Consider the following 26,870-nt stretch of genomic DNA (forward strand, 5'->3'; position numbering starts at 1 on the left):
TAAACCTTTTATTGGTCTTTTGGATTTTTTTTTCTTTCTCGTTGTTGTTTTCAGCAAATCTTAGCAAATTGTGGTGAGTCTATCATTCCTGTATTGTATGAAAGTGAAGAAAAGAAAGATTGTCTTCTCTCAGAGCCAGCTCTGATTCTCTTGGAGAAAAAGCTGTAGGAGGGAACTCTGAAATTTCAGCCCTATTTGTGACTTACAAGTGTCCTCTCCCTTCTCAAGATGAGCTATGTGCTTGCGCTTCAGAGTCTAAACAAAGCAGGCTCAAGGTTGACTCAGCCTTCCATCCTTCCGAGGTCAGTAAAATGAGGACCCAGGTTGTTGAGGGCAATAGGCTGACTCTGTAAACCACTTAGAGAGGGTTGCAAAGAACTGTGAAGCGGCATATAAATCTAAGTGGAATTGCTATGCCTCTCCCATCTATAAACAGATTTGTTAAACTATTACAAAGCTCCCCCCATACCCAGTGTCTCCTCTTGTCTACAATAGTCTGTAGTTGAATTAAACTGTGACATCTCCCGTCTTGGAAGGCAATCGTTTGTAGCAGACCATCCTAATCACTGTGTGGTCTTCCTGAAATACTGTATATATTTTTGCATGCTTCTTTTAAGGTACAAAGTAATTCGTAATTCCGTTTGTTTGTTTGTTTGTTTGTTTGTTTGTTTGTTTTAGTGAAATTCAGTTTTGTAACCATACAGATATTTCCCATCTTGCCCTCCCATGTTGGGTTGCTGGGCCTCATCTTCATCTTCACCCCCAAGTGCTACACCCTTGTATTAAAAACAAAGCTGAATACAAAGATGCACTTGTATTAATTGTGAAAATTTAACACCTTGTTGGGGAGGGGGGTTCTCATTGTTTTTACCATGTTTTAGAAATCCCAAAAATGTTTTTCTGAGGCAACTAGACTTTCTTGTTTTTCTTTAAAGATGTTTTGCTTCTCATCCAAGAAGCTTCTTCAGCTCTGTCTGGATGGTGGGGACTGGAAGGATTTATATTCCTGGCAGACAGCTGGTCATTTGCATTCTTTTAGAGCAAGGGTGTCAACCTCGTGGGTTGGATCTAAGGCCAGGTGCAGGAAACAACACCGTTCATGGCCCAGGTTCACAGCTCGCTCACATGTCCGACAGCAGCCTGACAGCCAAGGGGCTCTGCAGCACGTGCAGTGCAGCTGGGTCTGGGGCATTGTGACTGCCAGGCTGGCCTTAAGCAGCAGGCAGAGGCACGGGGAGGAGACTCGTGATCCGGCCCATTGGAACTGCTGAGCAGCCACCCTCCCGCCTGCATGCTCCATGCCATTTCCTGTTTTTGCTTTCCCACAGCCACCACAGCTGGGATGGGGCAGGTGGCTGGGCAGCCGCCCAGTGTGTTTGGCAGCCCGCATTGCATGCCTCCCCACCATGCATCTACCTTCGCTTGCTGCCAGTGCTGCTGCAACGAGGCAAGGGGAAGTAGGTGGCGGGGTGAGGGTGGAGCCATCCAACTTCATCTTCTAATTCCTCTGCACATGCGGGATGAGTCTTCCACCTGCCGCCCCACTCACAGAGGCCCCAGCAAATGTGAAAGGCAGGGAGCCCCCCCAAGAGGCAGCTGGGAGTCCTCAGCTCGTGCAGCACAAGTGGGTCCAAGCCCCGCGACCACCGGGTTGATGCTCCAAGCAGCATGCGGAGGCACCCAATCAGGCATGCCAGATGCCCAGGCAGCCACATGACCTGCCAGATATGCAGCTGCCTGCTCCTTCCCAGCTGCAGAAGCCACAGGCAAAGACAGATTGTGGGGTTGTGATGAGGCAGCCCAACTGGTCAATGTCATACTGAAGCCCCTGTGCGCTCGGCCCCCTCCCTCAAACTTCATCCTCCAGTGAGCCTGCTCCCCATCCTTCCAATCACCAGGACCGTAGCGCTTGGACCCACCTGCACTGCATGGGCTGTGGACTCCCAGATGCCTCCTGGGAATGGGGTCACCCTGCATTTCCCGTTTTCCAGGGCCTTCACAAGTGGGCAGGCAGGGGGGTGGGCAGCAGGCTTGATGGTGCAGCACAGCGTGCAAGGGTCACAATCTGGTGATGATGGTGACCGACTGGGTTGCCTTGCGGCAACCCCTCTGGCTGTCATTGCTCCTCCAGTGAATCAGGCCCCAGCACCCACCCTGATCTTGCCCCCTTCTGCCAGAGACCCCTCTATTCCCCCCAGCCCTGCCCAATTCCCCACAGGACCCACCCCTGGCATGAGCAACGTCAAGCAGGCCACGCCCAACCTGCCCAACCAACCCATTGGGCCACAACCACCCGGCCATGCCCACCTGCCCTCCCGAGGGCAGCCACAATGCTAATGCGGCCCTCAATGAAATTGAGTTTGACACCCCTGTTTTAGAGAGTCATTGAGGCCACCTGGAGGTTTATCTGTGTCGTCAGGGTCACCTGAGTCATGCAAATGGGTGTGGAGCCTTCTTGCAACTGCTGAAAGGACTGTGTTGTAGACTGGAGATAGATCATGTCATATCCCTCCCCCTTTGTTGAGAAAGGACTGTTCAGTTTTGACATATATGGCCCCTTCCACAGCCCTCTCTGTCCAAAATGTGGGTTTTGCTGTCTTCGAAAGAGTGGCCTTTGTCTTTTAAATGCAGATGGACTGCTGAACCTTGTCCTGATGGGTTCGTTCTCCTATGTTTTTGAAAGACACACACATGCTTTCAAAAATTCTTTGAATGGATCTCAACCTTGTTCCAGTTCCCTTGGTTCATTAATGTTATCTGACTGCCCTTTTATCCAATGAAACTCTGAGCTGTGAACACAATAAAAAACACCAACTCAAGCTTAAACTTAAAATTACACACCAGAACTTCACATACCTGAGATGCAGTAAGTAACATCCTGACCCCTGACCAATGCTGGGGGAATGAACCATTGTTCTGCCCCAGCTATGGACCCCAAAGAATGCAGCACACACAAAGTCTGTACAAGCTTTACTCTCGAGGAGACCTCCTCCTGAGGAGCCACTCCTGCCTTTTGGCAGCTCTGCACGCCCGTGCATCGAGAAGAGGCTCCTCCTCTTCATCCTCTTCACTTAAGGGAGCTTCTGGAGGTTCTGAAGGCTCTGGCTGAATCCCTGCCTCTGGCACCACATCTTCTCCAGCCTCCTCATTGTCCGACTCGAGTGCCAGCTGCACAGGCTGCTGGCGCAGCACCACACCAGCCTCCTTGCTGTCCGAATCAGCCACCAGCCATAAAGGCCGCATATGGGCCACAACAACCATGCTTTCTCAGCCTTCTGAAACGCCAGCAGCATCTGCATCTCTGAGAGAGAGTATTCCATAGCAAAGCACCATAATAAATAAGCCATGTTTTCTGGGCTCATCAGAGGACACTGATTCATTGAGGGGGTCTAGAGCATTTACACTGTACAGGTAGTCCTCAACTTACAACCGGTTCTAACCATCTCAAGTTACAGCAGACCGAACCTTCCACCAAAGCTACTTAGGACCTGATTTCAAAGTTACAATGGCCGCATACACACCCTATGGTAACATGATTGCATTTTGGTTGATTGGCAACCGACTCTCCTTTACAGCCATTTGCAGCATTCTGCAGTCATGTGACCAGGATTTTTAAAATGTATTTTGTTGCCACTTTCTGGCTTATACTTTTGGTTTTCAGTAAAATATGCCCATTAAGTAAAATGGATTCATTTAATGACTGCAGCATTCGCTTCACTGAGTCATGGTGGTGCAGTGGTTAGAACGCAGCTTTGCAGGCTGACTCTGTTCATTGCCAGGAGTTCGATCCTGACCAGTTCAAGGTTGACTTGAAGAAGGGGGGAGGAGGAGGAGGAGGAGGAGGAGGAAGAAGAAGAAGAAGAAGAAGAAGAAGAAGAAGAAGAAGAAGAAGAAGAAGAAGAAGAAGAAGAAGAAGAAGAAGAAGAAGAAGAAGAAACAACTGTATTTACAATTGCTAAATTTACTGTCTCAGAAAAGATCAGATATGAAGGAAGCTATCTGGTCCATTTGGGACATTTTTCTCTGGCTGCATCTCCCCTGCCCTCCCCCGGGAGTGAATTCAGGATGTGACTGAGCTGATTGTCTTCCCTCTGTAATTTGTTCATTTCGCCTTCTGAACAAATCTCCAGAGATTTCCCTCAAGGTTGTCTTAAAACAAAAAGCAGAGCAGAGACCAGGGTGATATCTTGCCTTTCGACTGGAAACAGAGCAGCATAAATCTCTGCTGACCCTGAGAAATGTTGCTGAAGACCAGGGCACAAGAGAAGAAATGTTCCTTCCCTAGGATCGCCTTCATACCTGAAGCTAAGGAAAGCCAACCAAGGCTTTAGGCTGCTTTTCATCCTTCTCTGTTTTCCTAACTGTGAGGAGCAAGTGGCTCTGCCAGCTATGCCACAAGTGAATCTCCTCTTTTTTCTGCTTCTCCTCCCACAGATCCCTTGGGGGATGCTGAAGGCAAAATGCCCCTTGACTTCACAACGAGATCCAACCGAATGGAAGAACCATTTCAAGCCAGGTGATTATCTCTTGGGAGGAATCATCACTGCAAGGAAGGGTCTAAATCCAATTTATATTTTCAACCGGATTCCCTCCAGCCAACGTTTCCGCTGGTGAGTCACAAATTGGGAACAAATTTTTCCAAGAGTTCATTGGCTGCTAGTTTTCTTTACCCTGAAATTAGTTCACTCTCTTCTCATTATCTTGTCCCTCCTAAATTGTTGCTGGTGGTGAGAAAGGATATGGAGATGTATCATCCCAAGAGCTGTGGTGGTGCAATAGGTAGAATGCAGTATTGCAGGCTGACTCTGCCCACTGCCAGGAGTTCGATCCTGACCAGCTCAAGGTTGATTTAGCCTTCCATCCTTCTGAGGTTGGTAAAAATGAGGACCCAGATTGTCGGGGGCAATACACTGACTCTGTAAACTGCTTAGGGCTGTAAAGTACTATGTAGTGGTATATAATCGTCTGATTATATACAAATATATATAAAGCAAGAATTATGTATGCTGTTGAAAATATTTTTTTTAACGTTTTTTATTTTTATTTCTCATAAACACATTTATATGTACAGTCATTTCCATCATTTTTCATTCATCTTTTCTTTTAACTTTCATTTTTCATTTTTACTTTTTCGGGGCTGCTCTTTTACCCTTTACCTTTACTCCAACCTTACTTCTTCTCCTCCCCTTCTCTTCCTTCCTGTTTCTCCTCCTACTTCCTTCGTTCTTCCTCTCCTTCTCTTTCCTCCTTCCCTTTCTCTTCTCCCACTCCTCTCTTCTTCCCCCTTCTAACCTTCTCCTCTGCTCCTCTTTCCCCTCTCTCTTCTTCCTCGCCTTTTCCCTTTCTTCTTTCTCCTCTCCTCTCCTGTCTTCTCCCTTCCTCTCTCTCTACTCCTTCCCCTCTCTCCTGTTGTTTCCCTTTTCAGTTCAAGCTAAAGTGGTAGTCGAGCAGCCCCGATTTTCTAATTATCATTATTCTCATTTCAATTTCTTATTCAATTATTATTTATTTTTATTTCATCATTTGCGTACATTTTTATAATATCTCACTTTTTTCCCTTTTACCCCCCTCCCCTTTCTCTATTTTTCTAATTGTTTTCTTCCATCTATTCTCTATCTATTTTATCTCTCTATACTTATTCATATTTCTTTTCTAACCAATCATAAAATTTATCCCATGTCTTGAAATACTTCGACTCCTCTTTATCTTTTATTATATATATGCTGTTGAAAATATCTGAAGAGTGCCTCTGTGTCCAAAATGCTTCTTCCTAGGCATTTTGGTCCCTTAAGTTCCCACTTCCCATAAGTGTGGAAGTTGGGGGTGTCAGAAGAATAATTTGGGGTTCCAACTCCAGCCGGGATTGGTCAGCCTCAATGTTTTCACCTGTTCATTAAAGTTCTTATCACTTCCTTTTTACAGATGGGCCAAAGTCTGTAGCCTTTCCACCAATCATGAGTACCATCCCACCTAATATCATTCAGGCCTATCATACAGGTAGTCCTCGACTTAGGATCACAGTTAAGCCCAAAATTTCTGTTGCTAAGCAAGACAATTGTTAAGAGAGGTTTACCCCCCCATTTTAAAACCTTTCTTGCCACTGTTATTAAGTTAATGATTGCAGGTCATAAATCAGTAACATGGTTGTTGAGTGAATCTGCTTTCATCATTGACTTGGCTTGTCAGAAGGTTACAAAAAGAGGTCATGAGACTCCGGGACACTAAATCATCATAAATATTCAGTGCCAAGCACTAGCCAAAATCCCAAGCATCTGAATTTTGATCGCATGACCAATGGGATGCTGCAATGTTATAATTATGAAAAACGGTCATAAGTCACTTTTTTCAGTGTTGTCGTATCTTTGAATAGTCACTAAACTAAGGTCTACCTGTATGTTTCTTCCTTAATTACTGTATTTTTCGGAGTATAAGACGTACCTTTTTCCCCCCTAAAAGGGGTTGAAAAGTTAGGTGTGTCTTATATACTGAATGTAGCTCCGCCCACCCACTGACCCCCACCCTTTGGCCTCTGCCTCACAGCAGTTACCTCCTTTCAAGCAAACAGCAAGAAAAAACAGCTCCTTTCAGCTTCAGCACAGGCTAATTAGCACAAGTTGCTCTGCTGCTTGCTGCAAAGAGGTAAATTGCTGGAGCAGATTTTTTTTTCCTTGTGCTAATCAAGCTATGCTGAAAACGAACATGAAAGTAAAGCAGGCTGTTTGCTGCAACAAGGCAAAAATGAGAAGTTGTGACTGAATCTATTTTTCAGGCATCGAAACCTACATATCTGGTACCTCTTGTCCTTCTTGATCGCCAGCCGTGAGATCAACAGGAATCCCCTCATCTTACCCAACATCACTCTGGGCTACAACGTCCTTGACAATCATTTCAATGCAGAGATGAATGCTGAAGCCTTGCTAGACCTGCTTTCTACTGGAGAGGCAAATGTTCCAAACTACAAATGTGGAAGACAGGAAAATCTCCTGGCTGTCCTTGAAGGGACCGATTCTGACCTCTCCCGCCATATTGCAACCATGGTCAGCATCTACAAAATCCCACAAGTAAGTGTGGAAGTTTTCACTCTCTCTGTGGTTCAAGTTACAAAAATATGCTCCTTATAAAAGATGGAACTTCTGCATAATAAGCATCATTTAAAAATTATATACTGTAGTATACACTATCATTTTACAGATCGTTGTCAATTCCTCCCATTTCCTGCAGATCTCTTACGCTTTTGTTTCGAACGACCTGAATGATAAAACCCAGTTCCCTTTTTTCTATCGGATGCTCCCAAAGGAAGGAATCCAATACACAGGGATTGTTAAAATGATCCAGTATTTCAGATGGACCTCAGTGGCTCTCGTTACTCCAGAATCAGACAACGGAGAAATGTTCATGAAAACCTTAAGACCTTTACTTGCCCAAAATGGCATTTGTGCTGTTTTCTCACAAAGCGTATCACGATTCAGTACCAATCAATATACGCTAACATCAGATTTATATCTCAAATGGAAGCAAGTCAATGTATTTCTTTATTACGCAGAGACAATGTTGCAATCTTCCTATTTCTATGGGATGGAACTCATTGACAATATTCTGCAGGTCTCAATGACTCCCTTAGAGAAAGTCTGGATTGTGACGGCCATGGGGGATCTCACTTTTAATATGTGGTATCAAGATTTCCAACGTGTTCACAGTATTTTCACCATTTCCATCCAGGCTAAGAAATGGATAAAGGATGACGCTGATCAATTTTTTCCTTCAATCTTGGAATTTGGCAACAAAGCTTTTCCGTGTTCATTTGAAAAACATGCTGTCTCCATTAAAGGCTGGTTGAGATGCAGGGAGAATGAAAAAAGGGAAAGTCTAAAGCAGAAGGAGATGGAAGCCAGCCTTTCTCTGGAAAGCTATTACATTTACAACTCCATCTGGGCTGTGGCACGAGCCCTAAGTGCTGCCTTGGTCTCCATATTCAAACGGAGGATCCTGAAAGAAGATGGAAAAACCATGGAACTGAAAAGGATGCAGCCTTGGCAGGTATTTGCTATTCTATCAATCAAATTTCTGCTGAATATAATGATTAGATTATTATGTAATAATACAATGTCCTACAATGTCCCACCTACCTGTCAATGACTACTTCAGCTTCAACCACAACAATACACAAGCAAACTGTGGAATTGGGATCATAGAAACACCCAGGAGCATAGAAGAGTTAAGAGGCAGATGCATAAATAAATGTCTTAAACGTATTTATTCATATGACAAATCATATTAACTATGTACAACAGAGATCAAGTCTCATGAGGAACAAAAAGAGAGAGATGGAGAGAGCATGGTGGAAAAGGTTGGAGCGGGTTTTATACTCAGGGTAAGCCCTTCCTTTCCACATAGGGATGGAGACACTCTCTGCCTCCACTAGTGTCTATATGACACATGTGCCAATGGCTTGCAAATAGTTGACAGTTCCCCTCCTTGCGAGCCAATGGCATGCAAACACACTAATGCAATGCACAACATAACTTTTTACACAGATCTTTGTGCCTATCCGCTGGTAGAGGTTTTGTGAAAATGTCAGCTGTTTGATGTTTGGTCTGACAGTGTGTTAAAGATATAAACCCCATCTCTACTAGTTGTCTAACATTTTGATAACGGATATCAATATGTCTGGACCTTTTCCCCACCGCATAGGCTTTGGCAATGGCTATGGCCCCGGTTTTGTCTTCTATAATTTGGATGGACAAAGTCGGTGGTGTCCAGATGCTAGAGATTAAGGCATCAAACCATATCAGATCGTTCCCTGCCTCTGATAGGCATGCAAATTCGGCCTCAGTGGTGGAGCACGAAACAAATTTCTGTAGCCCCACATGCCAATGGATGGGTGCCCCATTTAACAGTACCAAGAAGCCCAAAGTACTCCTACGTGTCTTGGTATCTCTGGCCCAGTCCACATCTACGAAGCATTCTAATTGGGCCTTGTCTCTATTCTCAGGTTCCAAGCGAAGCACGTAATCTGCTGTGGTCTTGAGATACCTTAATAACTTTTTAATGGCCAACCAGTGGAACTGGGTAGGATGTTCCACTTGTCTGGATAGCAGTTCACAGCCAGGGAAATGTCTGGATGGCTCCAATTACTTATATATAATAATGACCCGACCACTGACCTAAATAGAGTATTATTTTGGAACTCTGGGCTATCCTTGTGTGCCAAACCATAATAGTCGGTCTGCATTGGGATAGCAGTTGGCTTGCTATCTTCCATTTTACATTTCACCAAAAGTTCCTCTATCTTCTCCTTTTGGGAGAGAGCAAAACCTTTTGGTGTAGTGATGATTTGTACGCCTAGGTATTTGTCCACATAACCTAAAGACTTTAGAGTGAACCTTTTTTGTAGGGTCCTGGCAAATATATTACATCCCCCCTTGTCAGGCCCTATATATAAAAGGTCATCGACATACACTAGGACTTTCTCCAGCCCCCCCTTTGGTATCCCTTGTGAAGGTACATTTATCAGCTGGAGATGGATGGAAACCCAGTGATTTGAGTGTTGTAGTCAGGCATTTGTACCACATTCTGCCTGATTGTTTGAGGCCGTACAAACTTTTCTTCAGAAGCCAGGTGTGGCCTTCCTGCTGCTGGAATCTGGGGGCACCTCTGACGTAATTTTTTTGTTTTAGATGTGCATGTAAATAAGCAGTTTGCACGTCGAATTGAAAAATGTGTTCCCCATGTGCTGCTGCGGTGACCAAAGCAGCCCTCACACTTTCCGCTCTCATGGTGGGGGAGTAGGTTTCATCAAAATCCTGTAAGTAGTGCTGTGCGTAGCCTTGTGCTACTAGCCGGGCCTTATAAAGGAGTTTGTTGTTGGGCATTGGCTTGACCTTGTAGACCCAACGGGTGCCAATTGCCTTCCTATGTTTGGGGACTTCCATGGGGATGAAGACTTTCAATTTTTTGAGACTGTCCATTTCTCGCTCCATTGCCACCCTCCACCTACGCTGTTCTTCCTCGGGAAGCTGGAGGACATCTGTGTATGTTTTAGGGGCCATGGTAATGCTGTTGACCGAAGCCACACAGCCAATGTCCAACCTTTTGGGTGGCACCCCTTTATTGGAGCGTTTTGACCATCTGGGGAATTGCCACTCACCATCATCACTGTCATCCGGAGCATGGGTGTCAGAATTGGAGGTGCCGGATGCATCTTTCCAATCAAAATGAGGCGGGCCTCTGTCCCAGGCACTGCGAAGATATGGACGTTTTGGGGAGGCAGGAGGTGTGAAGTCACCCAGGGATTGCTTGTCCAAATCGTCAGAGTTAGGTAGGGATTCATCACCATATGGATCTTCACCGGTCTGTAGTTTGGAGTATGTTGGTTCATCCTCTTTAGGTGGTGCTGGTAGTTCAGTGTCATTTCTAATAGGAGAATAACCGGGTTCATTGGAATGAATTCTTGACCAATTTGACCCCTCCTCAAAGGAAGCTGATCTTGAGACAATGACAAGGTTATTTTTGTCTACAAATCTAGAGGCCTTGCTGCCGGTTGCATAACCTATAAATCTGACCCTCCTCGATGTCTTGCCCCCTTTTCTTCTGAGGTGCTTGGGAGAATGGACCCAGGCATAGGAACCAAAAATTCTCAGGTGTGAGAGGCTAGGTTTCCTTCCGTGGACCAGGAAGTATGGGATTTGGTTAATGGCACTACTCCATGTCCTGTTGACTAGATAATTAGCCATTTTGACTGCTTCTGCCCAAAAACCTTGGCTCATGTCGGCATCTGCAAGTAAGCAGTTCATGACATTCTGCAGCATGCCATTTCTCCTTTCTACAATGCCATTCTCCGAAGGTGTTTGTGGCGATGATTTAAAATGGAGGATACCTCTCTCCTTCATCCACTTTTCAAAAGTCCTGGATGTAAACTCAGTTCCCCTATCGCTCTGCACCTGAGGGATGCACACCTTGTGTTGCGTTTGGATCTGGTTGTAAAGATATTTGAAGTTGGTAAAGACTTCAGTTTTGTCCTTTAAAATAAATACATGGCCATAATGAGAGTAATCATCGACTACCGTTAAAAAATAACGCCCGTTGCCAAGGGAGGGCCTAAAAGGACCAACCAAATCCATGTGTACCAGCTGATAAAGGTACCCTCCAAAATAACCTGTGAGAGAAGCTCCCCTGTTGTGACCAGAGGCCTTCAACGGAGGAGAACTTCACATCAGCCCCAGTCTGAATTGCTGATGGAAAACATTGAAGGGGATTTCCATCCAGCTACAACCTGGCAGCCAGAGACCACCCAGATGCAGCAAGAGATCCCAGGGGCTGAGCCAAGCGATGGTGGAGAAGGCTTCTTCAGCACTCACGACGAGGGGGCAGAAGAACAAGATGAAAGCCTGGACAGGCAAGTGGCTGAGATGTCAGAAGAGGAGTGCCGAGCAGCACTCTCCTCCCTCCTTAAGACAAGGGCAGCAGCCAGAAAGAGGCCTGAGGAGGCAGCACCAGAGATGCCTGCCATCAAGGGTAAGGATGCCTGATCTCTCCAAGATGGCGCCTGCTGCCAGAGAGACTCTCCCCTCAGACAGTTTTCACATTTAGCAACAGAGTGCTCAATGCCTAGAATGCACTATGTGGCAATGTGGCATTTTTTTTCCTACAGCCTCTTCGGCTGAAGAGGTTGCAGAAAAAAATGATTTTAGAAGCCTCTGACAATCAGGCAAATTTTTTTTCCTACAACCTCTTTGGCCGAAGGGGTTGCAGAAAAAAATGCTTTGAAAAGCCTCTGACGATCCCAGCTGAGCCGTGCGATCATCAGAGGCTTTTTTTTTAACTTTTAAAAGCATTTTTTCGGCCGAAGAGGGTGTAGAAAATACTTTTAAAAGTAAAAAAAACAGCCTCTGATGATCCCGCGACTCAGCTGGGCATGGGGGGGGGCAGGGATTTTTGCTACCGGTTCGCCGAACCATCCGCCACCATCGCTACCAGATCAGGTGATCCGGTCCGAACTGGGAGCATTTCACCCCCGGATCAAATTATTTTCCAAAGCACCAGAAGGCAAGACAAGAAAAAATGAATGGAAACTAATTAAGGAGAGAAGCAACCTAGAACTAAGGGGAAACTTTCTAAATAGTGAAAACAATTAACCAATGGAACAGATTCAGAAATTGTGGGTGCTTCATCACTGGAGGCTTTTAAGAAGAGACTGGACAGCCACTTCTCTGAAATGATATAGCAATAGCACTTAGACTTATATACCATTTCACAGTGCTTCACAGTTCCCTTTAAGTGGTTTACAGAGTCAGCCTACTGCCCCCAACAATCTGGATCCTCATTTTTACCGACCTCAAAAGAATGGAAGGCTGAGTCAACCTTGAGCTGGTCAGAATCAAATTGCTGGCAATCGGCAAATTTGCCTGCAGTACAGAGTTCTAACCATCGCACCACCATGGCTCAATATAGGATATTGGGTTTCCTGCTTGAGCAGAAGGCTGGACTAAAAGACCTCCAAGGTCCCTTCCAGCTCTATTCTATTCTAATAATTACTTTTAAAATTAGTCCTGCGGGATTTTATTTTAGTTATTTATTTATTTATTTATTTTACTGTTTATGTTATTTTATTGTTTATATTTTCTTTATTTTTATCTTTATTTATTTTCTTTATTTTTTATTATTTTAATACTGTAAGTATAGATATAGGTCATTTTTTACTTTTAGAAGTAGTATTCATTTTGGAGGCAAATGTACAACAGTGAGAAGGTATCCATCAAAGGGGTTTAACTTCCACATCTCATAATACATATTGGAAAAAGTACTCAAGAGGAAAATTGGGTTTCTCCAGACAGTAATGTTTCAAAGTCAATCAGCTGACTTTGTATAAAAAAGAACACCGCTTGGGGGGGGGGGCGAAAGCCCTACTAAGCAGGTATATACAAAAGTATTAAGGCTTGCTGCCCTGAGTCTCCGGAAAAGGGCGGCATATAAATCAAACCAATAAATAAATAAATAAATAAATAAATAAATAAATAAATAAATAAATAGTTATTTGAATAGAAAACAATTAATCAATTGTCTGGAAACTTGAAAAAGAGAGCATGTCCATGTTCTTCCTTGAACATGGTGTTTCTAGTGGACTGGAGAAGCCAAACTTGGGAATGATACCATGGAGACTGATTCTTTCTTCTATAAAATGCTTCAGGATTTTTCTTGTTGATCTCACTGTGTTTACCCTTCTAGTTTCACCCTTTCCTGCAAACCTCTCAGTTTTACAACAATTCCATGGACGGGGTGTATCTGGGCAAGAATGGCGAGCTGGCAGCTGATTTTGACATTGTGAACTGGTTATGGTTTCCCAACAAGTCTGTAGCCAGAGTGAAATTTGGGAGTTACGCAAGACAGAGTTCCCAGGAACCCATCTTTGTCATTGACCAACATGCTGCTCTCTGGCCCCAAAGGTTTAACAAGGTGGGGAAAAACTATTTCATTCCTATTTTACCCCTTCAGCATTGTCATCTCTTTAATACAGTTTCTTTGAAGTCCCTGAAACCCTTCAAGATTTCAGAAGAGTTGCAAAGAGCCTCACCCAACCCTTGTGGTTTACATATTCCATTAATGTGCCTGATTCAGAGAATTTGGATCCGCTGAACATTTTGTTCTTATTTTTGTAACACTTTCTGTAATTGGTGTGTCTTACAAATGTGGACCAGTCTCAAGATGGAATGGGACAAGTCACCACGGCCATCTTGTCTCAGCCAACTTGTCACCAGAACCAACTTGCGATGGCCAACTCACCAAGGGACAACTAACCACAGGACAATTCAACAATTCAATTTAATTATTTAAAATAATTTTAAAATATTTTAATTCTTGTCATTCGCCTTTCCTTTTGCCGCTCCTTTTGTGTCCTTTCTTTAATGATTCTATTACGCTAATCTCAAAGAAATGGTGGAACTCTTGTGTCATGGCAAGTTGGCTGCAGTGAGTTAGCCACGGTGAGTTGGTCACGGTGAGTTGTCCTAGAGCTGTCCCAAGATACCTGCAGACTACAACTGATAATAAACAATAGACAAACATGCAAAACGACCTGAAGCAGCAGATTCACTGGAAGACATTGTTTGTTTGTTTCTCTCTTTGACCATATGACTCATGTCTTTCTACAAAAATAAAACACAGGTATTAGAATAAACATTCCCCAAGATCAGTGGTGGGTTCCTCCCAGTTTGGCCGGTTCTCCCGAGCCAGTAGCAGTGACGATATGATGTCACCGAACCGGTTCTGCCCTCCCCCACCCACCCCAGCGCCCACCCACACCCACACCCAGCATTATTCTTACCTTTTATTTGGCCCCACCCCCAGTCTATTGCTGCCTCTGAGTCCCAGCTGATGGCTAGAGGGAAAAAAAACTGTTGTGGGGCTTCAAAGGGCCACCCTACAGCTGATCAGAGTTGAAAGAAAACAAATGAGTAGACCGGTGCCTGCAAAAATACATGAGTAGATCAGTGCCTGCAAAAATAAATGGGTAGTTAAAAAGTTAGTTAAAAGCCTGGTAGATCAGTATCTCTGCTAAATCCTAAATAATTGTCACATGACCATCAAGCCACACCCACAAAATAAGCCACGCCCACAGAACCGGTAGTAAAACATTTTAGAACCCACCCCTGCCCATGATGCTATACTGGCTCTTAAAAAGGATTCCAGGAAGAGCTCCATTTTATTATTTCTCTCAAAGGGCAACAAAGTTGAGGTAAACATACAATAATCTCCATCTGCAAATTATTCCACAGTCTGGAGGCAAAAAAGAAGAAAATCTCCTAGCTCTGATCTCACAGAAGGGAGATTCCCTGGATAAACTTTTGATTCCATTAAATGGACCTAATCTTTTGTTGCAATATTTTCAGGATCAGACTCAATAAAGATAATAGAAGTTAGAGATTTAAATATATCTCTCTTTAATCATAATAGGCATTCTATATTCGTTGAATATTCAAGATAGAAGCAAGGAAAATGGGGAGGATGGCTCCTTATATATACAAGGGGTGGAGCCAGGAATGGGAGTGGTAAATTATGAATACATTAAAGTCCAAAGAATAAGTTAACCCCTGATGTTCCATATATACATTATTTACACATTAGAGAATAAGGCATTTACATCTGACAAATCCCCCTCTAAATGCCGGTTCGTTATACAACACCAGTTACATTCAGATTCAGGACAATATAATACATATAATTTAGAAGTTAAATATTTGTGTTGTTTAGAAGGTAAGGGTTTTGTTAATATATCAGCTAATTGTTCAGAAGTATCACAATGTATTGCTTTGATGAATCCGTCTTGAGATAGTTGTCTCACGTGCTTAAATTTTATATCAATATGCCTGGACCTTTGTCCAATTGCATCGGATCTAGATATTTCAATGGCCGCTTTATTGTCTTCATGCATAATAAATGGTAAAGTAGGTTTCTTCCAAACATCTGTGATCAAATCATTGAACCATACAAGGTTATTTGCAGCTTTAGACAAGCAAACATATTCCGCTTCTGTGGTAGAAGTGGCTACCAGTTCTTGTTTACCAGTATACCAGTAAACTGGACAATCGTTCAATAGAAAAACATAACCAGAAGTACTCTTTCTGCATGATGTATCACCAGCCCAATCTGCATCAGCATAACAAGTAATTTTTGGTTCTTTGTCATTATTTGGTTCCAATATTAAACAAAAATCTAATGTACTTTTCAGATATCTTAAAATTCTTTTGACAGCTTCCCAATGATACAAGGTTGGTTTGCTAACATATCTTGACAATAAATTGAGAGGTAATGCAATATCTGGCCTAGTCCAATTAGATATATAAAGGAGTGAACCTATAACTGATCTGTAAAATGTGTTGTCTTTAAACTCAGGGGAAGATTCATCAGTGTTTCTAAGAAAATCAGTTTGCATAGGTGTGTCACATGTTTTGGCATTATTTAAGTTACATTTGTTTAGGAGTTCAATAATTTTATCTTTCTGAGTAAGTTTGAATCCCCTTTTAGTTTTGTTAATTTGTACACCAAGGTATTTATTCACTCTACCTAGTGATTTCAATGAGAAATGTTCGTTTAACTTATTTACAAAGATTTCCCTGCTCTCTTTATGCTTTCCAATATATAAAATATCATCCACATAAATTAATACAAATTCAATATGATCATTACTCTTTTTTACAAAGAAACAGTTATCAGCAGTGGTGGCGTTGAAATCCATGGTCTTAAGTACTTTTACCAAACAATCGTACCATCTTTTGCCAGATTGCTTCAATCCGTACAGACTCTTATTTAATAACCAAATTTCGTTCTTATTAGTGTATTGACTGTGTGGTGCTCTTACATATATTTCCTTATCTAATTTTGCGTGTAAGTATGCAGTCTGTATGTCATATTGAAACACGTCCAGATTGAGTGCAGATGCTACTACAAGAGCTGTTTTGACACTCTCTGTTCTCACTGTTGGTGAATAAGTGTCAGTATAGTCTTCTGGATATTTTTGTGCATAACCTTGTGCAACTAGTCTGGCCTTGTATAAGGTATTACCTCCTTCCAAATTCTTAATTTTATAAATCCACCTGGTACCTATAATTGTTTTATCCTTAGGTGCGATCGCAGGTGTGAATACATTTAATTCTTGTAAACTTTCCATCTCTTTTTCCATAGCTAGTTCCCATTTTTCTCTTTCTTCACGGGGAAGTTTCAATACTTCCTCATATGTATTAGGTGTTATTTGTTCTCCATCCATATGCATTATGTAATCTTTGTATTTATTTGGTATTTGGTTTCTATTGTTTCTAATATTTCTTTCAGGTTTGCTATGGTTGTCATGCAAATATCTGGCTTCCTTTTTTGTTAATGTGTCTGTCTTTATTTTATGCTGACTATTTGTCCAAGTTTTGGTTTTGTTCTTACTTTTGTTAATATTTTGATTTTCTGTTGTTCCTTCCTCGCAAGATATATTATCTTTGCTTTTATTAGGAAATATTTCATTAAGGTGCAATTTAGACCAATTGGCCTGCTCATGGAACACAGCTGTTCTGGATACTATAAATTTGTTATTATTATCAATGAATCTGTACCCTTTGGTTCCAGTTTCGTATCCCATGAATCTTAATCTCCTGGATACGTTTTCTCCCTTTCTTCTCAATTGTTTAGGTATGTGTACGTCTGCAGTAACTCCAAATATGTGCATGTGTGCTAATTTGGGTTTTCTATTGTACATCACCTCATATGGTGTCTTATTCACAATACTGGACCATGTTCTATTTTGAGTGTAATTTGAATAATGTAAGGCTTCTGACCAAAATTGTTTGCCTAAACCAGCATCCTCTAATGTGCATCTAATCATGGTTTGTAGTGTGGAATTCTTTCTCTCTGCAATCCCATTTTGAAATGCAGAAAATGGATTGGACGTGAAATGTAGCATCCCTCTATCCTTTAACCATTGGGAGAATTCTTTAGACATGAATTCACATCCCCTATCTGTCATAATTTGTTTTATTCTGATATTATGCTGTGTTTCTATGCGTTTGTAGAATTCCTTAAATTTCTGAAAGGTTTCATCCTTGTGCTTTAATGTGTAAACAAAACCATAGCGACTGTAATCATCCACTATTGTTAGGAAGTAACGTTTTCTATAGGTAATTGATGGAGTTAATGGACCAACTAAGTCCATATGTACCAAATCAAAAATATTGTTAGTTGATCTGTTAGATTTTTTTGGTCTGGGACTGGTTTTTAGTTTGGTGGATTTACATACTGAGCATTCCAAATAATTTTCACAATTTTTTATTTTGACACCTTCTGCGTGTTCAGTCATTTTTTGTACTACGGGAAAGCTTGCATGTCCTAACTTCCTATGTAAGATGTGAGCACACTCATCATGAATTGGTTTACCTATTTTTGGTTTCTTCTCATTGTGTGTATTTTTGTTATCATGAGTTATTTTACATTCATCATTGTCACTGTTACTGACATTTTCATCATCTGCTTCAATACAATCTTCCATATTTGAATCAATGTTATGTAACCATCTTTCTTTGGTTATCAGATAGGGTAGACCCCCTTTTATCATCACAGTACCTACATTTGTTTTGTTCTTTTCTATAGTTGCTTTCCCCTTTGAGAAAACTATATTGATGTCAGATTCTCTGCTTAGTTTTATAGCACTCAGTATGTTGTGAGGTATTTCTGGGATTAATAATACCCCCTCTATTTTCCCTAAACCAGGCAAGGTCACATTTCCTCTGCCTAATACTTGAACCTTTTCTTGATTAGCTACCTTTATCACAAACTTATCTTCTGTAAATGAGGTTAATATACTTTTGTTGTTAGTGGTGTGATTTGTTGCACCAGAATCAATAAGCCAATTATTGTTCTCATCTTGTTGTGTTCTGGTGCTGTCTTGTTTATTTAGCCCATTTAGTGACCCAGATTTTCTCTCTTTTGAATTTTCTCTACCCCCTCTACTTTCTCTGTAATTTGGTGGACTTCTATATTTGTGTCTATCTGTGGAAGATTGTCTGTAATTGTATTTGCTCCTATATTCTGGCCTATGTCTCTCCCTTGGGACTTTGGGACAGTCTCTTCTACTGTGTTCCCTGGATCCACAATTGTGGCATCTAAAGGCCTCATTATATTTATCTTGAAAGACTACTTTCCTAAAAGATTTGTGTTCTGTTTGGTTACTGGAACGATTTTTTCTTGAATTGTCTTCTGCTATCAATTTGTTAGATAGACTTTCTATTGATAAATATCCCAAATTAATGGTATCTAAGTGTGACATAAAGCTATCCCATGATGGATCAAGTGAATTGATAATAACACTTTTCATTGTTTGATCTGAAATCACTTCCCCCCTCAATTGCAGCTCAGCTCTTATTTTGTTTAGATTTATCAAATGCTCACTTATAGAAACCCCTGGTTTCACTCTAGAAGAAAAGAAATCCTTAGACATTCTTGTGGTTGTGGCTACGCTATCGCTGTGAAATAGATTAAACATGCATTGAATTATTTCTGATACAGTTAGGTTTGGTTTGATGCTATGATACATTGCAGGAGACACGCTAGAAATTATTATGAAAAATGCTCTATGATGTAAACAATCTATTTTTAAAGTCCAAGGTCTTCTTGGAGGACTAGTTATAAAGAATAGTAAATTTTCTTTCATGAAAATAACCTGAAGCTGTTGGTACCACTCTTGTAAATTAATGCCATCAACTCTAAGTTTTGGGAAGTCACTGGGTAAGTTCCCCACATTATTTTGTCCATTACTTACAACCTGAGGCAGTCCGTGGTCTCTCAAGTGCAGGAAATTACAGAACGGCATTGGGATGCTTGTAACGAGTCTGCGCGGTTCTCTGGCCAGTTCAAGTCTTTCGGGGCCGTCTACGTAGTTTTGCACATGCGCGTTGCTCATTTCTTCTTTGGCGCCGTTGTGGAAGGTTCTCTCCATTTCAGCTCTCTCGATCCGCTCCTCTTCAGATGAGTCGGTCTCTGGCTCGGTTTTTGGGGCTTTGGTGATGGCGACGGTTCTTCTCTTTCTCTTGTGTGCGCTGGCACTCGATTCTGTCTGCGGTGTAGGACGGAATCGGCATGGCTCTCTGGGCTCGGGTGTCGTCGTTTTCGAAGTCAGGATGGGAGCGTGCAGGTCTTGAGTTGTCGGTTTGATTTCTTGCTTCTTCGTTGATGTCTTTGAGATTTTCAATCTTGGCCCAAAAGCAGCAAAAAGCGTTTTCATTGCTGACTTTACTTGAGACTTTGTTAAATCGTCTTCACTTTCTGATTTTGGTTCATCTGAAGAGTTTGAGACTTCTTTTTCACTTTCTTCGTCTGATAGCGTTTTTCGCGCCAGAAATTTTGAACTGAGCGTTTTGATTGGCTCTGCTTCACTCTCTTTTGAAGTTCGTTGAAACCAAGATGGCTGCCGTTCAAAATTTCGCGCGAGGTCACATCTTTTCTTTTTTACAACTATTTTCTCAGTAGTCATTTCACTCACAGTTTTTTGATCTTTGGGTTTTTCTTTAATGACGTTTTTCTCTCTCGCTGCTCCGCTGTTCCTCAGCATCTCCTGGAGGTCCGCGATGAGGCTTTCATCATTCTTTTGGCTTTTTAGTATCTTTAATATCTCTGACCTGAGTTCGTTATTTTCTATCTCAATTTCTTCCTGGTCGTTGTTTTCACTCATCAGTTCTTCTTCTTCAGTGGTGTATTCTTCGGATTCTCTCGAAATCGCATTAGTGGATTCGTTGATCATCTCTTGATCAGTTTCTATTTCTTTGCTGTAGGCCCTGGTGTTGGGCCTATCTTTCTTGGACATTTTTAATTACTTATTGAGTCAATTAACCATCCTCTGCTACCAGCTTGTTGCAATATTTTCAGGATCAGACTCAATAAAGATAATAGAAGTTAGAGATTTAAATATATCTCTCTTTAATCATAATAGGCATTCTATATTCGTTGAATATTCAAGATAGAAGCAAGGAAAATGGGGAGGATGGCTCCTTATATATACAAGGGGTGGAGCCAGGAATGGGAGTGGTAAATTATGAATACATTAAAGTCCAAAGAATAAGTTAACCCCTGATGTTCCATATATACATTATTTACACATTAGAGAATAAGGCATTTACATCTGACATCTTTGTTAGAGGCTTAAATAGAGTTTCGCCTGGCTCTACTATTCCTTTCCTTTAATATCAACTCTAACATTTATGTTCTGGCTTTTTTCCACTCAGAATCTGCCTCCCTCCAGGTGTGTGGAAAGTTGTCAGTCTGGATACTTCAGGGAAAGCCAGGAAGGGAAGCCCATCTGCTGCTACAACTGCGTTCCCTGTGCAGAAGGGACCTTCTCCTCTCAGGAAGGTGGGTGACTCCAGAGGAAAGCAGTCCTTCAATAACAGAATAAGAGAATAACAGAGTTGGAAGGTACCTTTGAGGTCTTTGAGTCCAACCCCCTGCTCATTCTGGACAATGGACTTTGCCAAAATGGCTGTCCAATCTCTTCCCCTTTTTTTTGAAAAAAGTTTTTTATTTTTTTTAAATCAAATCAATGCATGTGAACAGTGTGGCATCTGAGCACCATGCATTCCAACACAAATAAATCTGATCAAATTAAGGATTATTATTACATTTAATCAATTTATGAAATTCCCATTACAATACACATCTATCTTAGGTTACAATATATCATTATTCAATTATTCCACCTAGTTCTCTTTATTACTTTGTGAACTAAAAATGTAATACATTAATATTCCCTTTATTTCTATCTCTTACTCATATCACCCTATATTCAAAAGCCTTTTCTCCCACCAAACTGCTGGAAATGTAACCACCAGCAAGGGACATACTACCACATGTGGTGGACATGTCCCAAAGCCAGAGACTACTGGTTAAAAATTAAAAAGTGGTTGGAGGAAATTATTGAACTAAAAATTGACATGAAACCAGAGTTATTTCTTTTGGGGATTATAAAAGGAAAGATGAGTAAAGAAATTCAATACCTCATGCTCCATATAATCACCACAGCCAGAATCTCATTTGCCCAAAATTGGAAACAACATGCTCCATCAAACACAATGATTATAAAAAAAAGGTGCTAGAATGCGCAGAAATGGACAACTTAATGATGGAATTAAGGGACAGAGAGGAAACAGTATATTATGAGACATGGAATAGATGGTATAATTGGCTGGAAAAGAAGTCTACAATTAATGTATAGTGAATGTTAAGAGAAGATAATATAATGAAAAGATATATATTTAATGTATAGTAGATATGCATATGGTGTATATATTATATAAATAAGTACTTAAGAAATAAGAATGTATATATACACAATTCACCAAAGGATGATGTTGAAATTACAAAAAATTCCAATAACGGAAAGCTGTAAAAGTGTAATTATGATTTTAAAGGTGAAAAATGTTGAATAAAAAAATATTTTTTTAAAAAAAAGCTTTTTCTTTCTTTCCTGTCTAACTTCTAGTCATATCATCTGCGTACAAGAAAAGAGAAAGAGAAAGAGCACAAAGCGGGAGAGGTAGGGAAAGGCAGTTCAAAACAGCAACCAGGAGCAGGAATCATCCTTCCATCATCTCTTGCCTGCTTTATATTTTAATTTCTATGCTTCAAAAAAAGAGAGGTGAGGAGGAAAGCAAGTCAAAGCAGCCATAAAGACAAAGAAATTCTCTATCCGTCATCTCTTGCCCATTTTGATACTTCAATTGCTATGCTTTTTTTTTTTTTTTTTGGCTTGTCTCCCCCATTCTTCTTTTAAGTCTCCATCTATTTCTATTTCTTGAATGTCCCATCTAAGTATTCCTCCCATCTCTACCCTCTTCCACTGCCTATTTTCTAAGATTTTAACTGAGGCCCCTGCTTCCATTTCAAATATATCTTCCAACTCTTTTAATATATTTGCCCCCTGGTTTAATTCATCCATCATTATTATTTCCATTATAATCTCCTCCTTGTCTTCTTCCTTCTTTATTTCTTCTTTTAACCCCTCTTTTTCCTAGGCATCTCGGTCTATAATCATCATCCCTTGTGTAGTATTTTCCATTTTTTCCATTAGATCCTTAAATCCTTTGTCCATAATGAATCAAAATATCAAAGAATATCAAAGAATATTTTGATAAAGCGATCCCATCTCCTGAACAATTCCACTCATTGTATCTTATTTTTTTAAGAAGATTGATTTTTCTCCAACACTCCAAATATGATTTCTTTAGACTTCCCTTCAAGGGGTTCAACTGTCAATATATAGATCACTTCTTTGCAGTTTCCTCTTTTGTCAGCAGGTGGCACTCTCCATTTAAATTTCAATCACTAGTTTACCAGTGTATTGTCCTTGCCTTGTACAGGAAATATGAAGCAAAAGTAAGGGGTTTTTTTCTTTCTTTTTTTTTTTAATATGTAGATAAATCCAATATTTAAAAATATCTTCCCAGTAGCACTTCTTCCCAGTTTAGGAGTCTATTATTTCATAATCTGTTGTTTATTCTCTTACAGCTTTTATTCCGGTTTGGTATTTAAAAAACAAAAAACAAAAAATGCCCCAAATTGCTTAGACGCCGCTTTAATACTCAGTTCTGGGCAAATAGTTTTAATTATTTCTTGGAATTCAATTTAAAACATGAGAAAGATCCTCTCCCTCCAGTTCCACCAAGGCTTACATTCTTCTCTCCAGCACCAATCTTAGCTGTTATTTTCAGTTTGTCCCTGCTTTCCAGCAGCCATCTTTAGGCTGCTACTTCTTCTTGCCATGGCTAAGTGGAAATAAAAACCCCGGGCCAGACAGGAGAGCTACGTCTCTCCCCGACCTCACAGGGTGCCCCCCTTTACTTCACCTCTCCTTCAGAGTGGCTTAGGCTCTCTCCAGAGCCCCCAAACATGAAGAATTCAGCACAGGGAACATGGAAGTAGATTCCTCTGTATCTCTATCAAAGGGACGTCAAACCCCGCCCAGTCCAATCTCTTCTTGAAAACTCCAGTGATGGAGCATGTTGGGAGGGGGGGTTGCGAAATGGAGAACCTTACTTTTTTCATCATTGAATTTCATTTTAGTAGATAGGGAGCAGTGTTCAAGTTAGTCCAGATCCTTCTGTATCTTGAGCATATTTTCTAAGGTGTTGGCTATTGGTGTCATCTGCAGATTTTATGACTTCCCCTTCTATCCCCTCATCTAAAACATTGATGAAGACATTGAAGAGTATTGGGTTAAGACAGAGCCTTGAGGTACCCCATACTTCCCTCCACATAGATGCAGTTCCATTAAGGACTACATGTTAAATGTGGTTGCTCAGCCAAGTGTGAATCCATCTGGTGGTGATGCCTGGTTATTAAACAAAATATGCATATTAATAAGATTAACCTGAAGAAGATGCTTGACGATGAACTGGCAACTCATTAATCTGAGCTCCCACATTGAAAAACAGAAAGATGCCCTGGGATTTAATACAGTTGAACACAGTCCTTACAATTGTACTTTTGTTTTTTCTGTTTTCTTTTAGTCATGAACCATCTCTGGTGGTGGGATAGAAAATCTAGACATAACAGGAGATGATAAGTACTATTTTTCTTCTCTTCAGATGCGGATTATTGCACCAAATGTCCAGAAGATCAACATCCAAATAAGGAGCGAGATAAATGTCTCCCTAAGGAAATAACTTATCTGGCCTTCAATGACAATCTGGGGACCATCTTAACTTCTCTTGCATCCTCTTTGACCTTAATTACTACCCTTGTTTTAGCAATCTTTATTAAATACAGGGAAACTCCCATTGTCAAAGCCAACAACCGGAACCTCTCTTACATCCTCCTTGCCGCTCTCCTGTTTTCCTTCTTGTCCGCATTTCTCTTCATTGGACGACCAAAGAGAGCCAACTGCCTTCTCCGACAAACTACCTTCAGCATCATCTTCTCAGTGGCCGTCTCTTCTGTCTTGGCCAAAACAATCACAGTTGTGCTGGCTTTTCTGGCCACAAAGCCAGGAAACAGAGTGAGAAAATGGCTTGGAAAGAGTTTGACCAACTCCATCGTCCTTTCTTCTTCTGGTGTCCAGGTGGTCATCTGCAGCATCTGGCTGGTGGCCTCTCCCCCATTCCCTGATTCTGACATGCAATCTCAACCAGGAAAGATTGTGCTTCAGTGCAATGAAGGGTCTCTTACCATGTTTTATGTTGCTCTCGGTTACATGGGATTCCTGGCAGCCATTTGTTTTATAGTGGCTTTCCTGGCCAGGAATCTGCCTGGGGCCTTCAATGAAGCCAAGCTGATCACCTTCAGCATGCTGGTCTTCTGCAGTGTCTGGGTCTCCTTTGTGCCAACCTACCTGAGCACCAAAGGGAAGTACATGGTGGCTGTGCAGATCTTCTCCATCTTGGCCTCCAGTGCTGGCCTGCTGATCTGCATCTTCATGCCCAAGTGCTACATTATTTTGATAAGACCAGATCTGAATGCAAAGGAGCAGCTAATTGTGAAAACTTAAGTCACAATTTCTCATGAATTCTATCTTCTAAAAAGTCTTGTAATGAAAAATATTTATTTTTATTCTGGGCTGTAAAAAGATGCATTCAAATCTCTGACTAGTATTCCAACATTCACACTTCCTTATTTTTTATGTATGGACCCAGATTGTCTTTGTGTCTTTGGTGTAAGCCGCCCTGAGTCCTCGGAGAGTGGGCGGCATAGAAATATGAATAATAATAAAATAATAATAAAAATAAAATGGTTACTTATGCATTTCTTATTCTTTAGAGCCACATAGTTTTACTAATTTTTTAGAAGCAGAATTTAAAATTATTATTCTGATCACTCTATATATGTTGACCTGCATTTCTATAACAGTCAGTGGATTGGGGCTTGGTGTTACATTTCTATGGTGCGGCATTGCAGGTTCCAAAGATGCTTTTTCCAAAAGGCAACTGGACATTTTTTTCCCCAAGAAAGTCCAGTTGCCTTTTGGAAAAAAGCACCTTTGAGACAACCTTGACCTGGATGGTTGAGAATCTCCATAGACACAGCATTACAGGCTTTGTGTCACATTAGGCCAAAATATGAAGGATCCAAATCTTTGGATTTGACAGTCTGTTTAGTCTCTTTCCTATTATTTTTCTGGGATTAAACCTTTTATTGGTCTTTTGGAATTTTTTTCTTTCTCGTTGTTGTTTTCAGCAAATCTTAGCAAATTGCGGTGAGTCTATCATTCCTGTATTGTATGAAAGTGAAGAAAAGAAAGATTGTCTTCTCTCAGAGCCAGCTCTGATTCTCTTGGAGAAAAAGCTGTAGGAGGGAACTCTGAAATTTCAGCCCTATTTGTGACTTACAAGTGTCCTCTCCCTTCTCAAGATGAGCTATGTGCTTGCGCTTCAGAGTCTAAACAAAGCAGGCTCAAGGTTGACTCAGCCTTCCATCCTTCCGAGGTCAGTAAAATGAGGACCCAGGTTGTTGAGGGCAATAGGCTGACTCTGTAAACCACTTAGAGAGGGTTGCAAAGAACTGTGAAGCGGCATATAAATCTAAGTGGAATTGCTATGCCTCTCCCATCTACAAACAGATTTGTTAAACTATTACAAAGCTCCCCCCATACCCAGTGTCTCCTCTTGTCTACAATAGTCTGTAGTTGAATTAAACTGTGACATCTCCCGTCTTGGAAGGCAATCGTTTGTAGCAGACCATCCTAATCACTGTGTGGTCTTCCTGAAATACTGTATATATTTTTGCATGCTTCTTTTAAGGTACAAAGTAATTCGTAATTCCGTTTGTTTGTTTGTTTGTTTGTTTGTTTGTTTGTTTGTTTTTTTGTTTTAGTGAAATTCAGTTTTGTAACCATGCAGATATTTCCCATCTTGCCCTCCCATGTTGGGTTGCTGGGCCTCATCTTCATCTTCACCCCCAAGTGCTACACGCTTGTATTAAAAACAAAGCTGAATAGAAAAATGCAGTTGTATTAATTGTGAAATTTTAACACCTTGTGAGGGGTGGGGAGATTTCTCATTATTTTAACCATGTTTTAGATATCCCAAAAATGTTTTTCTGGGGCAACTGGACTTTCTTGTTTTTCTTTAAAGATGTTTTGCTTCTCATCCAAGAAGCTTCTTCAGCTCTGACTGGAAGGTGGGGACTGGAAGGATTTATATTCCTGGCAGACAGCTGGTCATTTGCATTCTTTTAGAGCAAGGGTGTCAACCTCGTGGGTTGGATTTAAGGCCAGGTGCAGGAAACAACACCATTCATGGCCCAGGTTCACAGCTCACTCACATGTCCAACAGCAGCCTGACAGCCAAGGGGCTCTGCAGCACGTGCAGTGCAGCTGGGTCTGGGGCATTGTGACTGCCAGGCTGGCCTTAAGC

At 41.3% G+C, this 26,870-nt stretch overlaps 1 protein-coding gene across 1 annotated transcript; it reads left to right on the plus strand.

Annotated features, from left to right (window-relative positions):
• The first annotated feature begins 1,520 nt into the window (after positions 1-1,520).
• On the plus strand, positions 1,521-25,006 carry LOC139309868 (vomeronasal type-2 receptor 26-like). Its single transcript, XM_070934065.1, has 6 exons — positions 1,521-1,624; positions 6,770-7,061; positions 7,222-8,037; positions 13,225-13,452; positions 20,751-20,877; positions 24,108-25,006. The coding sequence occupies exons 1-6, from the start codon at positions 1,521-1,523 to the stop codon at positions 25,004-25,006; spliced, it is 2,466 nt and encodes an 821-aa protein (XP_070790166.1).
• The last annotated feature ends 1,864 nt before the right edge of the window (positions 25,007-26,870 follow it).

The sequence above is a fragment of the Pituophis catenifer genome, unplaced genomic scaffold (assembly GCF_029215685.1).
Source record: "Pituophis catenifer annectens isolate HBS135680 unplaced genomic scaffold, rPitCat1.0.hap2 SCAF_2, whole genome shotgun sequence".
NCBI lineage: Eukaryota > Metazoa > Chordata > Lepidosauria > Squamata > Colubridae > Pituophis > Pituophis catenifer.

Coding starts and splice junctions, on each gene's coding strand:
- LOC139309868 (XM_070934065.1), top strand. CDS start 1,521: ATGAGTCTTCCACCTGCCGCCCCACTCACAGAGGCCCCAGCAAATGTG. Junction 7,062..7,221: donor GCATCTACAAAATCCCACAA/GTAAGTGTGGAA, acceptor CATTTCCTGCAG/ATCTCTTACGCTTTTGTTTC. Junction 13,453..20,750: donor GGCCCCAAAGGTTTAACAAG/GTGGGGAAAAAC, acceptor TTTTCCACTCAG/AATCTGCCTCCCTCCAGGTG.